Source organism: Pecten maximus, chromosome 5 (assembly GCF_902652985.1).
Source record: "Pecten maximus chromosome 5, xPecMax1.1, whole genome shotgun sequence".
Taxonomy (NCBI): Eukaryota; Metazoa; Mollusca; class Bivalvia; order Pectinida; family Pectinidae; genus Pecten; species Pecten maximus.
Window position 1 is genome coordinate 13,972,314 of NC_047019.1, and position 13,285 is coordinate 13,985,598.

Consider the following 13,285-nt stretch of genomic DNA (forward strand, 5'->3'; position numbering starts at 1 on the left):
GAATGTTTTGCGGCACGTTCTGAACCGGTGCCATTATTTAAAATAATGTTGAGGGAGAACGTTGTACAAACTTTAAATAGTAGTCCATGCTAATTACGTCTGGTGTGACCAATGGCGGGTCATTTTACGTGCCCGGGTTCTGTACAATTAGCCTTTTGATACTGCCAGCTTCAAATTTACAAAACATTTCAAACTTATGACGTCATAATTTTGTCGTCTACCTGTAAGGTCATAAATGTCACGTTGTACTGGTGGAGCTTCATAAAAGTTGTCAATTTGAGGTTAATATTACCTAGCCTCTGCAGTAATGGGCGTAATATACTATTGGCGAGCTCTTACATTTTATGCCTATACGTAAAGGGGAAGGCATTAATGTGGAGTCCTAGTTCGATGAAAGAGGGATAAATGTCGATCACCGCCGGATTTGAATCCGATCCAGGTCAGGCGATAAGTACAAGAGTGTGTACTTATATGTGAAACGGTTTAGATTAAGTTAATCATTGTGCAAGATTATGATGGGTGTTTTTAGAGCCTTCATTGATAGTCTTATTTAATTGTCGTCCATCTGTCCGCCGTCCGAATTTCACCCCACAATATGATTTAATTGAGACTTGTCAGTCAAAATTAATGCTTCAGATTAACGCTTTCTTCTTTTCTTCCGGGATGGTAACACTATAAGGTCTGGAAATAATGGTCTACATGACATCCAATGACATTCAATTCGGTTGATGAAACAAAAGCTGTTTCGACAAAACTGGTTCCATTGAGAATTGAGACTGCTTAGACGACCGCTAAATAATGTATCTTATCTTATACAAATTGTGCAAGTTTTCGTCAAGAGCTGGGAAAAGTAGCATACCTCAAAATAAGATGACGGATGGTCGTGTCTGGGTTTCTGACAATTTTTGCTTGATTTTATTCGGAGACAGTGGCTCTTGGGAGAACAATAAAAACCGGTTGATTGCCAACTCATCATAAAAAATCTATAATTCGAAATTCTGTATTGTATCGAAATGGCATTTTTGTCTTTTTGCACTGTGTGCATTCTAAAGGACGTCTTGCAAGAAAGTTACAATAATTTTATAATGATCTGCGGCGAACAATAGCAAAGAAATGGCGGCAATTTCGTGGCGAAACTATTTCTATTTAGTTTAAGGTTAAATTAAAGGAGCGGAATGTGTCCCAATGTTATATGTCCTAACACTGTTTTAGGCACCTCATTTGGCTTGAACGTTCAAGGTTACAGAGATCAGAGGACACGAGTTCGACTCCCGGTCTGGTCATTGCATTATTTCTGTATCCTAACATTTGGTACCAAACTAGAAACTCCCGTTGTTAGTGGTAGTATAGAGATCGTGAGTGTTGTGTCTGGGAGAGGATCGGACAGTGAACCCAGACTTTCAGAGATTGAAGGTGTCGGTTTTAGAATTCCTCTCTTGACGTTATATATTTTCTCGCTGGGCACACTATCATCAGGATTTAATTAAAATCTGTGGGGGGAATGTTAACACGGCGTCCATAGAGTTACATTCAAATGTGTATTATTGGCTTTGATATCAGACATCGATATCGCTTAACAGATCTTCGACCTGACTTCCGGTCCGTCACTTGTCGGTCCGTAACTTCCGGTCTATCACTTACCGGTACGGATGTTTATCATGATCACAGGGAAGTTCATACAACGCTCTGTGGTTTTATGTTACGCAAGATTACCAGTGCTTTCACACATATCTAATGAAATGGGTGTCGTACAGTAGTTTCAGACAGGCACGTGTATGTACGTCCCTGTTTCAGACTAGCTCGGATCATAGGTATTAGCCTCGTCTGTCAATACACTTAATAAATAATATATAATGTCAATACACTCAATATGATATATACATTGAGTATATTGACATGCGAGGCCGATACCTATGCTCGGATTCCCTCTAGCCCAATCGGGAACCGTCGGCCACATGTATCGAAATCCGCCATATTGTAGAGAAGTATACCGGCGACTTACTTGTTGATTCTTACACCGGAAAGCGTTTTTGGACAACATTTGTCTGTATGACTCCGCCTGTTACTCCCGGGGTATTTTCTCGTTTACGGAAAGTGCCGGCGGTTCCCGATTGCCCCTAGTCCTAACGCCAGACGTTACGACGTCATATAACGACGGGTACATGTCAAACCAGACATCTGTACGTCCAAATGTGAAACTTCATGTGTTGGGGGGTAGAGGATATTCGGGCTAGTTTCAGATATGCTGCCGGCTGGATTTGTTGTTCAAGTTGGATTTGACGAGTTAAACGGTAACTCAAAATATTATGATAAACATGTCAAGCATGCAACAAACCTAAGGTGTTTTACACCAGACCCGTGTCCGTCATAATGTCAAACGTCTGGTTTTGAAACCAGAGGAAACTTGCCCTAGTTTCAGAATTCAGATATGTCACAACGTCGAGTTCAAGTTCAGATTGACGGTAAATGAATCAATTAAAGAAAAACCAACCCAAAGGATGTTTCTTCTAACCCGGCCAACGTAACTACCCGGAATTAACTTGACTTGGAAATGTCCCGTATCGCCAAACATGAGATTCGTGGCGACCAAAGTGCCTTTCAATGGAAGTCAAATACATGTAGGTCAATGAAAAATAAAGATACCACAAATGATTTTCATAAATTACTGTATGACAAAAGCTGTCCCAATTTAGCATACACGTGGGTGGGACCTCGTCACTCGGCAACCGGATAATGCATGTCAAGGTCAAAGTAGAGCAATTTATAGATTTTATTGACTGGGATGATAAAATGGACTTGTTACACACACTTGTATACAGACCTCAGGACACTACCCTTCTACTGAAGTACTCTTCAGTTTTATGTAAATATTTTGATCGAACATGGCCACTGATTGCTTGGGTTACCTGCGGGTAACCACAGGCATGTCAACATCATACAATATATGTCCGGTTTGCTTGGGGAAGGGTTTTCATGGGAAGATGACTATGTTTATTTTTATCATTGACTAATACAGTTTTAAATGCTCCGTGATTTCAATAACATTCCAAACAAAGTAATGATTGAGCTAACATATTAAGCTCGCGACTTGTTCTCCATTCCCAGGGAAATTGTATATATATAATTGGCATTCAGATTGATTATTGAATAAATTGTGTGAGTGTCCAGGTGGTTAATTAAAGGAGAAAAAACTAATACCCAAATTATTTCTACACATCAATAAAAATGTCATTTTGCAGTGAAAAAAAAATGTTATAATGGTTTATACCAAAACATCTAACATTTGTATAAGGAGGGTAAATCTTTCAATATCTTTATAGCCAGAGTTTCCTCTGACCCTGACACCATACACCAGACATAGTGTCGGGCCAGTGGAAACTCGCACTACTCTACAGGGTATTACCCGATATTGGCACCTATCTGATGGGTTTGGTCAGATGTCAGATTTTATTTCTCTCTCGGACATACAGAGTACTTGTTTTGGGTTGTATTGATCATTTAAGGACGGAACACCTCTGGGGCTTACATAGGTCGAATATGAACACGATACAGAGACATATCAGTACCTTGATTCACAGGGGCTCGACACCCGACTGTTACACAGTATGAAAAATAAACCAGGCCAGGGTCCGGTCCCAAGATCACAAAGCCAATAAGTGATCTATTGTGATCTAGGGGTTGGACCCTTAGACTGGTTTTTTTTTCTTTTCTTTATTTTTGTTCATTCTGGGCCATAGTAACGTGTCAAGCCCTGTGTCTTCGGACCCGGTCATGGACTGGCTAAAAAAAGACTGGTTAATTTTCACTCTTTGTCATAGTAACGCGTCAAGCCCCTGTGTCTTCGGACCCGGTCATGGACTGGCTAAAAAAAGACTGGTTAATTTTCATTCTTTGTCATAATAACGTGTCAAGCGCCTGTGCCTTTTTACGAATATGACAATTTCCATATCAACTTCGAAAATTCATGTTGTGTCGATTTGTTGAGCAGCAAGTCTAAAACTACACTACGAATTTATTAATCGAACACAAACGGTATGATATAACAATTATATACATGTAATTTGTGGTTAAGTTTGAAGCTGTTTATGTCGACAATAAAAAAAAACAGCTTTGAATACAAGCACCTGTTATAGGCTCGTGTAGAAGATTTTAATTTTAATAATGATTTTAAAAATCATATTAACTTCCTTTGTGTGCTTTTAAATGACTGTAATCATACCCAACCGTTGTGAAGAAATTGTCTAAAATAAAGAAAATGCTGTACATACTATTTTTGTACTATGGCGTTCTTCAATATGACCATGGAGTGTTCTGGTCAGTTTTTAGGCCAACATACATAGTAGATATGAAGGATTTCTCGTCACCCATTGTCCGAGTATCCTCCGGCCCCTACCACCAGACGTTAGACTTTTTCACGGACAGATTATAAGACTTGTCCGTCAAAATGTCCCAACTGTTGTTGTTGGAGCCAGGGGAAACTCGGACAAGCCACAAATCTTTAAAAATTGATGTACACTAGCGTGTTGATTGTTAATGCCTCATTTAATTCATTCATTTTAACACACAACTATAGAACACACAGATAGACAGTGCCATAAATAACTCATTTACGAAAAGTTAGTTGTTTACGCATTCTTCATATAAATTACTTGGCACCGTGTCAAGCAGCCTATCCTGTCTGAATGCAGTCTTAACAATAAATTTTGGCCACGTTGTAATTCACTAATTCGTTTGTTTCCAATACCCCTGTATCAAAAATTTAAATCAGTATTGTTCTTTATTATTGTCAATTTATAAAACGGTGAATTTCAGCACGTGGTTCTCTTTCAACTTCAAATTCCGTGCAGATGCGCGTGTGAAGTAATATGCATGACTTTCATTGACATAAAATTTACCAAAATATCGGTCGAACAGCCAAATTGATATTTCGTTTGTCGCACACAGGATCTCGAGAATCAAATAAATACATACATAGCATATCATTTGAACTTGTCCCAGTGTCCTTTTCGTGCAGCAATCCGAGACGTATGTGAGAGTAATAGATACATGTAATGTGAGAGTAATAGATATATGTCATATGAGAGTAATAGATATATGTACTGTGAAAGTAAGGGATCAATGTCGCGTGAAATAAATGTGATGCGAGAATGATAGACAATGAAATTTGAGAATGATAGGACAATAAAATCTGAGATTTATAGATAAAAGTAATGTGAGAGAGATATGTAGATAAATGTAATGTGAGAATGAGATAAACTAAATATGAGTGTTATAGATAAATAGATAGCGATAATGATGGATGAATTTAATTTGGAGTTTTAGATAAGTAGATATAATTTTGAAGACGGTCATTGTAAATAATTTAATTGGGTGTTGTAAACAGAGCTAATAAATATACTGTACGGATGAACCAAATGGTTCAAAGCAATGAAGAATTGGACTAAATTTCGACACCAAACAGGACTGCCGGGGTTGTGTGATGCTATATAAGTGCTTACGTGCCAAGTTTAACTTGCGCCGACTTATATCAAGTTACTGCATGTCAGACATGGAAGTATTTCATCTAGCATTTCCTGCTTTAAAATAGATTTCTCGCCTGTGACGAAATGTCGCGAAAAGCGTGACTGGTGTTACTTTTCCAGCATCTTGTGCGAGATCTTTGCCCAAACAGTCCAATGTTACATTACAAACTCAATAGTTCAAAAATATCGCATAGTGGACATCTCAACACATCCATCATTTACAGAATATGAAATATTATCATCTAAACTTCGAATGTTCCCGCGACTCAAAAATATAAGGATGCTGGAAAACAGGCTTTTAAGTGTTGTTTTCAGATCAATTTCTTTTCAACAAATGTGCCAAAAGTGCCACTATTCCAACCACTGTTACAAGTAGTTCCATCTAAACATGGCATATAGTTTAATACACTGATGTATAGATATCTCGGAACACGAAATACATCTTCTGCACTTTACCTAAATCCCCAGGTTTTGAGAAAATGCTTACTTTACATATATTTGGTTGGCATTAATTAACATTTAATACATTCAGCTCTTATAAAATGTTGGGGTTTACATCCAACTCGACGACAAAGCTTATTATAGGAGCGAGCGAGAGCGGGACGTCGTCACCTCTAGTTTGGTGGCATTTATGACATCATCATAACAAAAATACTTCAGTGGCCAATACTCCATCATTAACATTATTTAGAGAGGCTAAAACTCAGGAAGATAAAATACATGCCAGAATTACATATCTCACGGAACATCGCACTAACATAACCAAGGGTTTACCTTCGATTAGGTATATACATGTAGTCCCAATTTAAACAGGAGAAAACATATTTAACCTAGAATAGCGTGTATGTTTTTATTCGGTCGGTACCTCGACTCCAGCTACGAGTACTCTTATAAAGCTAGGATGAGAAATTGATCGACTAGAATACGGAACGGAATTTTAACTCAACATTACACATGGCAAGACAATGGTACGATAACAATTTTTTTTTTAATTCTTATTTTACTCCGGATTATGTCAAAACATGAAATGTAACATGTCCTGTGTACTAACTACTGCAGTGACTAGAAAAGTACCACACAATGAGTTAAAAATACATGTCCTACTTGCATACAGAAACTCGGTTAATGTTTCCTGACATAGGTCAAGGCCGGGTTACTGTGCATAAACAGCCTATGATAAACAGACCCTCGCGGCCGCGGCACTTCAATTACCACCTTATAACTTTCAATTGATTTAATGCCAGTATGCTGTCATTTTGCCAAACTTTAACAAATATTTAATACTAGCAGAATTATCATGGCAAACAGAACGTTATGTGTATTTGCTATTTCAGACTTAAATAAGAATGCAGGCCATTGTTGAATTTATCGAAAAATACAGTCGACCCAAACAACACGGTACAACGAGTAAACAGATTGGTCCAAATATAGCTCATACTTGTTACGATTAAATGCTGTATAGTATTAACTCCTTCGTCTCTAAACGGTCTTCGTGTTTCGATTTTTTTTTTTTTATTTTTCATATTCTACCACTTTTTTTATCTCCTAACATACATGCATGAATAAATTCTGCCTCCAGGAGAGAGTTGGTCTAGTGTTTAATTTCACATTTGCCTACGTTCTTTTTTTTTAAATGTGAAATTAGGAAATAAAACCAGAAAATACATCCACTCATTTCTGCACAATGATGCATTTAAACTGAATCTTCAAAAACAAATTTCAATAGTCATCATTATTTTTTTGTTTTTATTATTTCAAAAAAATAAACAGACAATGCCATTTTCCTCAGTTTGCAGTAGTGAAGTAACCGCTACGTCTCTCAGACCACGTCAGCAAACAAGCGACTTACAAACAACGGCATACAATGTACGAGTATATCATATATACAGCAAGTGATGTACTTGAAACACAGTACCATGTCCAAGTTGCCCTATAATCAAATACTGATTTACAAAAAAATGAAACATTTCTGAAAAATGTCCAGCGTGATCGAATCATCACTAGCGGACGACTAGGAGATATAACTACAGTTTATTTAAAAGTGTTCCCCAGTTCTACGACTGAGCAAAACTAGCAAATATATGAACGATAAATATATTTGTTTTTACGTTCTGTTCACATTTCACGAAGGTTTGTGCTGTGAATCACTAAGATTTTAGTCATTACAAAAACGAATCTTTTTAACTCGAAAGCTAGTATGATATATATATATATATACGTGTGTATACAATTAGCAAATTAATGGGTGCCGTGAACTAACATATTACATACTATTGTATAGCATGTTATAAAGTCTCAATAATTCTTTTGGGGCCCCAGATAGGGAGACGGCCGCGAAAATCTATCTACTGAAATAAATCACAAATTACGATCGGATGTCATTGCTGGAACTCTTATCTGCACCATACCACAAAGGCTTTCTCAAGTCATTAGTAAACAATCCGTATCTAAACTTTTCCCGACACAACACGCTTAAAAGAACATCCTATTGGACCCTCGACAGCTTCCGTAGCCAACACGTAATACAAAATTGTGCACCAAATACTCCGTATTTAAAACGAATACAAATATGCGAAGTGTCATTCAGGCACTTGAAAATTAATGTTTGCAAAGTCACATACAGTCGCACCAATATGAATAAAATATCCCACGCCAAAATTTCATCCACTCCACGCGATGAAATGAAAAAATGAACATAAAAACAATGTTGCACCAACCTTTGAACAAAAAGTTAAAATCCCAAAAAAGTTTAGAATTCAAATGAGAACTAAAATCCAGATGCTTGTCCTCAGATTTTCGAAATAATTAGTCCGAATGAAGCTGTCCAAAATATTCCATCATAGTTCTTTTGTTTTACTAATGGTTATACGATGATATCGAGATGTACCGGTCATCAATGTTATCGGTTGGAGTAACACACAGTTTATATATATTGCAAAAAATGAATAATACAAAACGTTGCCATGTAAAAAGTTACTCACAATGCTAGTATTTGTGGTTATCTAAAGTTTACTAGTCATTAATTCCATATAGGTTGTTGTTGGGCCGGTTGGTATGGCTTCACGGCGAACGTCTCCTGCATTGGACGTATGAAATGATAGTCGTGTGCCTTGCAGTAGGGGCACGCTATCATTCGGCTGTACTCGCTGTAGAACGCCAAGCCGTTGTTTATGTCGACGACGGCACGTCGGCAATGCTTGCACGTGAGTCGCTTCTGACAGCAAGGCATGGCGGCGAAGATGTCGTAAGAATACATGGAGCCGAGGAGTAGGGTGCTTCCGTCCCATTTCCTTTTGCACGCAGTGCACTGGACATTGCTTGCGCCTTCTAGACAGTTAACGCACACAGCGTTGATAAACTGAAGCCGGCCTTCGGATATAACCTGGACGACGCCGTCGCCATAGGCTTGGGGAGACAGAAAGAATGTGCCGTCGATCATTGGATAGCGATCGAACACCGGAAGTGAGCACATGCACAGCACACAGTTCAAAGATGACACCTTGTAAGTGCTCAAATGGTTTAGCACAAAACTCCTCGTCTCGTCGTTACCTGGCGGCCCGTCATCCTCCATTTTGATATGGTACGGGTTCTGTTTGTGACGTGGAAGCATGTTGAACGCAGCTAGATCATGACGTCGACGGAAAATATTAGAAAACGACGTCTGGGTGGAGTCAGTCGAGCACGTGTCAAACTTAGGCTTTGGGGCCCGTATCAGCACGTTGTTTCCGTTCCGAGGCGGCGATGGCGTCGGCGAGCTCGACCCCGTTGAAATGACGGAGGAACTACCAGTACTCCCGAGACTGTCGGTCCTAGGACGGACGATAGCAGAGGTGTTTATAGGTTTACTGATGCTGTTAGCACTACCAGTGTTGTTGTCATTGTTCTTCCCGGTTGAGCCGGTTGAGTTTTTATTGGGCGGATTTAATATTCCAGTGACGTTACGGTTGGCGTTAGCGTTGTCAAGCTTTGGTTCGCTGCTGGAGTTGTTTCTGTTTCGTATAGTGTTGGCATTAATGTTTAATCCCACTATATTGGGCCCTTGGTTGTTTCGGTTCCCGTTTTGGCCACTGACGTTAAGGTTTCCGTCGACGTGGTGGCCGTGATTTACATTCGAATGATTGACGTTATGCGAACCACTCTTACCGCTGGTAACCACGGGCATTGGACGGTCATTTTTCTTCGTCTTTTTCTTGTGTTTTCGGGCGTTGTCATTCTTGGGGGGTGGTATATAGTCCAAATCTTTCCTTAGATGACCACGACCACAACGACAATCACATGCTTTAAACGCAAGATCATAGCCCTTTTTGGTCCACAAATTCTGCAACCGTTGCTTTTCGCTCCAGCTACGTGCCCTGCCACACGACTTCAGGTAGGCCAAAACCCCGTCCTCCCAATCATCAAAACAGACTTTATGCATCCACGTACCTTCAGCACAAGCCTCATTGTTACATACCACTTTGACAGCGTCTCCGGCGTCCGAGGGATCTATACTTTCTTCGGAACATAGACACCCAGACGGCATACAACAGCTTACAACTGAATGTCGGTTAACAGCCGGCTGATTATCGTTATGTTGTACAGTTCCTTCAACCACGCTGGTTTCGTTGTTGTTTGTCTCGTCTTTACCACTTCCACGCTGACTTCGGTGATGTCTGTGGTGAGGCATGTTTGAAACAAATGTCCAATATTTCAGAAAATATCCACTGTTTAAAGCGTCAAAGTCTGTCCATTGCACAAACTCTGTTCAACTGCACACGCGTCTTCACATATGCCGGTAAATTTTTTCACTGCGTTTCGTCGGCTTGTTTTGTTGATACAGAAAGCCGGCCTCTGACGAGCGTTTTCATTGGTCGGGAATTCGGTCAGCCTATGAGCCATTGGATAGTAATGACAACATTGTGACCTTTGACCTCCACGATCAGTGATTGATATGTAGATTTTGTAGCGTGTTTACTGTTTACGAAAATTAGGTCGAGGCCATCAGAGAGCTTAGGTGTATTTATATTTTACAAAATCGCATGTGTAGCACTATATTTCTGTTTTACGTGTTGACGAACAGGTATACATTTACTCGGGGAGCTAACCGACTCGTTTACTAGGAGACCGAGATGCCGTGTTTATAGAGGGCGTAAAACCTATGTAATGAGCAGATTTCATTGATCATACCGGCTTTATTTATTCCCGAGCTGAATGAGTTGGCTACGAATGGTGCTAAAGAGGAGTGATAGGGTTCTTTTCGGTTCCTATTTAAATGAACATTAATCAGTTTTGATTGACATCGATAGATTATAAAATATCGATTGAACAATTCATGCATGTAGACCTATGTACAAGTAGACTTTGTCTCTTAAACACGTGTAAAAAGCTGAGGTTGTCAGAATGCCAGTTTGTGTCAGCATATTTCAATAAGCTATTTCCTAGGTACAATGTAGATTCTACGTTTGAAAATCTTATCATACTACGTTTCTTAATATAAAACTTAACGTTTTTTCGTGAAAATAGTAATTAAATGAATTTATTGAGCTTAGTTATTTAAGAAATGTTTGATTTTTTTTGATATTTCGATTAATTTTTTTTATAAAAAAATCATCGCAATTTTTTTCAGCTATTAAAATATAGTAAAACAAATCTGTATACTATTCGATGCTAGGATTGTGATTCAGAACTTGACTTTCCCAGAAAGAATATTTGGATAAAAAAAAGATCAGTCTGACCAAGTTACCATTTTAAATGTACTGTATGTTAATTTCAACAAAGCACCGAGGTTAAATGGAGAATGTCGTCTTCCGATGCCCTTTAGAAGGTGACTTTGAATTGAAGTAAAATACGGTATGGAAATGACTCCACATAAGCATAACTGTTGTCCTACAAAATACCACACTCATATTTTTTTCAAGAATCATTTCCTGGTGAACCCATTATATAATGACAGAATCATCGTCATTAAAATGACATAAAATTTTGTCTTGAATGTATACTCAGTATCACATAAACCGATGACGTTCTCTAAATTGTGATTTTTTTATGAACAGACTTGACTTATCGATAGTGCATGCAGCTTGTAGCTGCCGTTATCCTTATGAGAATGTTTTCCACTATTTCTTAAATTGTCAAATTTTCAAAAACAAAAATAATAATAGATTCGACAAGTTTAAATACTTTGAATGAATGAAGACTTTAGCAAGTTACAATTTGTATTTGGAAGTTCACAGGTAGGCCATGGTATAGGTATCTGTCAATGCACGCGTTTATAAAAAAAATCATTAAAGTGTTAGAATGCTCACGTTGTCATTCTGAATATAATGAACAATATATATATATTTGTATTATTTTTCTTTATTTTTGTAAAAGAAGTTCTAATTGTGTTCGCCTATTATCCCTTCACTTTATATTACAATAAATACGTTTATAATAAAAAAATAAAGTCAAAATATGTATTTCATCCACGTGGATCGGTGAATAAATAGATAACAAGCATACTCTAATCCGGATACACATGAAATATACAACTAGGAAAATTCCGTGTGTATTTCAATAACACCAGCATCTTAATCAGATAGCACACATTTAATGTCCAAACTGACCACTTTCCAGTAAAGCCCGGAACCCAATCAATAATTTCGACGATAACTTTGGTCACATGTCCGGTGGTCAGTGTACCCAGAACGACGATAACAGGACTAACCAGCTGTAAACAAACTGACCATTAACAGTTTGGGGTCAGGGCGCCCCGCCCCTGAAGCACACAGGCAGATACCAACAATGTCAAAAAGGCCATTAGTGAAGGCTCGCGTGACCTTTTAATTAAAATAAGTATCAGTGTCTTTATATGAGCAATCCTGCGGACTGAACAGCTAACTCCGTATACCAACTATATATTGACAGTTAATGCGCCCCGTGCTTCATAAACACTATTTGTATTGGAGTTGTCTCCCTGGATAGTCATCCACTGCAATCGCAACATCTCGACAAATTCCGTAAAGTCTCGGAATCACTGATGTTTAAGATTCTTGGTCGACTAGTTAATTGCCTTCCACTAAAAGGCTGAATGTCAAGATAATGGACGATTCATATTGGCTTTACATCAAGATTCAAATAGGTAATTTGATGGCAGATATACACAATATATAAGTATTAGATTATAAAGCTTTGATTCCAGTACTGGCGTAATTGGACAAAATGTGACAATTGGCACGTATTGACGGAATTGGCCAAAATGTGATAATTGGCACGTATTGACGGAGTTGGCCAGAATGTGACAATTGGCACAGACGCAATTAGTCGGTAACCATATTAACTTTATATACCGAGTGAAAAAGTTGGTGCATGTCTGAGCACACTAAATCACAGGGGATTCTCAAGTCCCTATGTTTTCTGAGTACACTAAGTCACAGGGATTCTCAAGTCCCTGTGTTTTCTGAGTACACTAAGTCGCAGGGATTCTCAAGTCACTGTGTTTTCTGAGTACACTAAATCCAAGGGATTCTCGAGTCCCTGTGTTTTCTGAGTACACTAAATCACAGGGATTCTCAAGTTTCTATGTTTTCTGAGTACACTAAGTCGCAGGGATTCTCAAGTCACTGTGTTTTCTGAGTACACTAAATCCAAGGGATTCTCGAGTCCCTGTGTTTTCTGAGTACACTAAATCACAGGGATTCTCAAGTCCCTGTGTTTTCTGAGTAAACTAAGTCGCAGGGATTCTCAAGTCCCTGTGTTTTCTGAGTACACTGAGTCACAGATTCTCAAGTTCCTGTGTTTTCTGA

General features: G+C 38.6%; 1 protein-coding gene across 1 annotated transcript; it reads right to left on the minus strand.

Moving 5' to 3' along the window:
• Positions 1-7,251: 7,251 nt before the first annotated feature.
• On the minus strand, positions 7,252-10,324 carry LOC117327237 (headcase protein homolog). The gene has a single exon (XM_033884134.1). It carries the CDS (start codon positions 10,186-10,188, stop codon positions 8,542-8,544), a length of 1,647 nt encoding a protein of 548 aa, XP_033740025.1. The 5' UTR covers positions 10,189-10,324; the 3' UTR covers positions 7,252-8,541.
• Positions 10,325-13,285: the final 2,961 nt, after the last annotated feature.

Excerpts from the sequence above, each read along its gene's own strand:
- LOC117327237 (XM_033884134.1), bottom strand. The coding sequence starts at position 10,188 with ATGCCTCACCACAGACATCACCGAAGTCAGCGTGGAAGTGGTAAAGAC.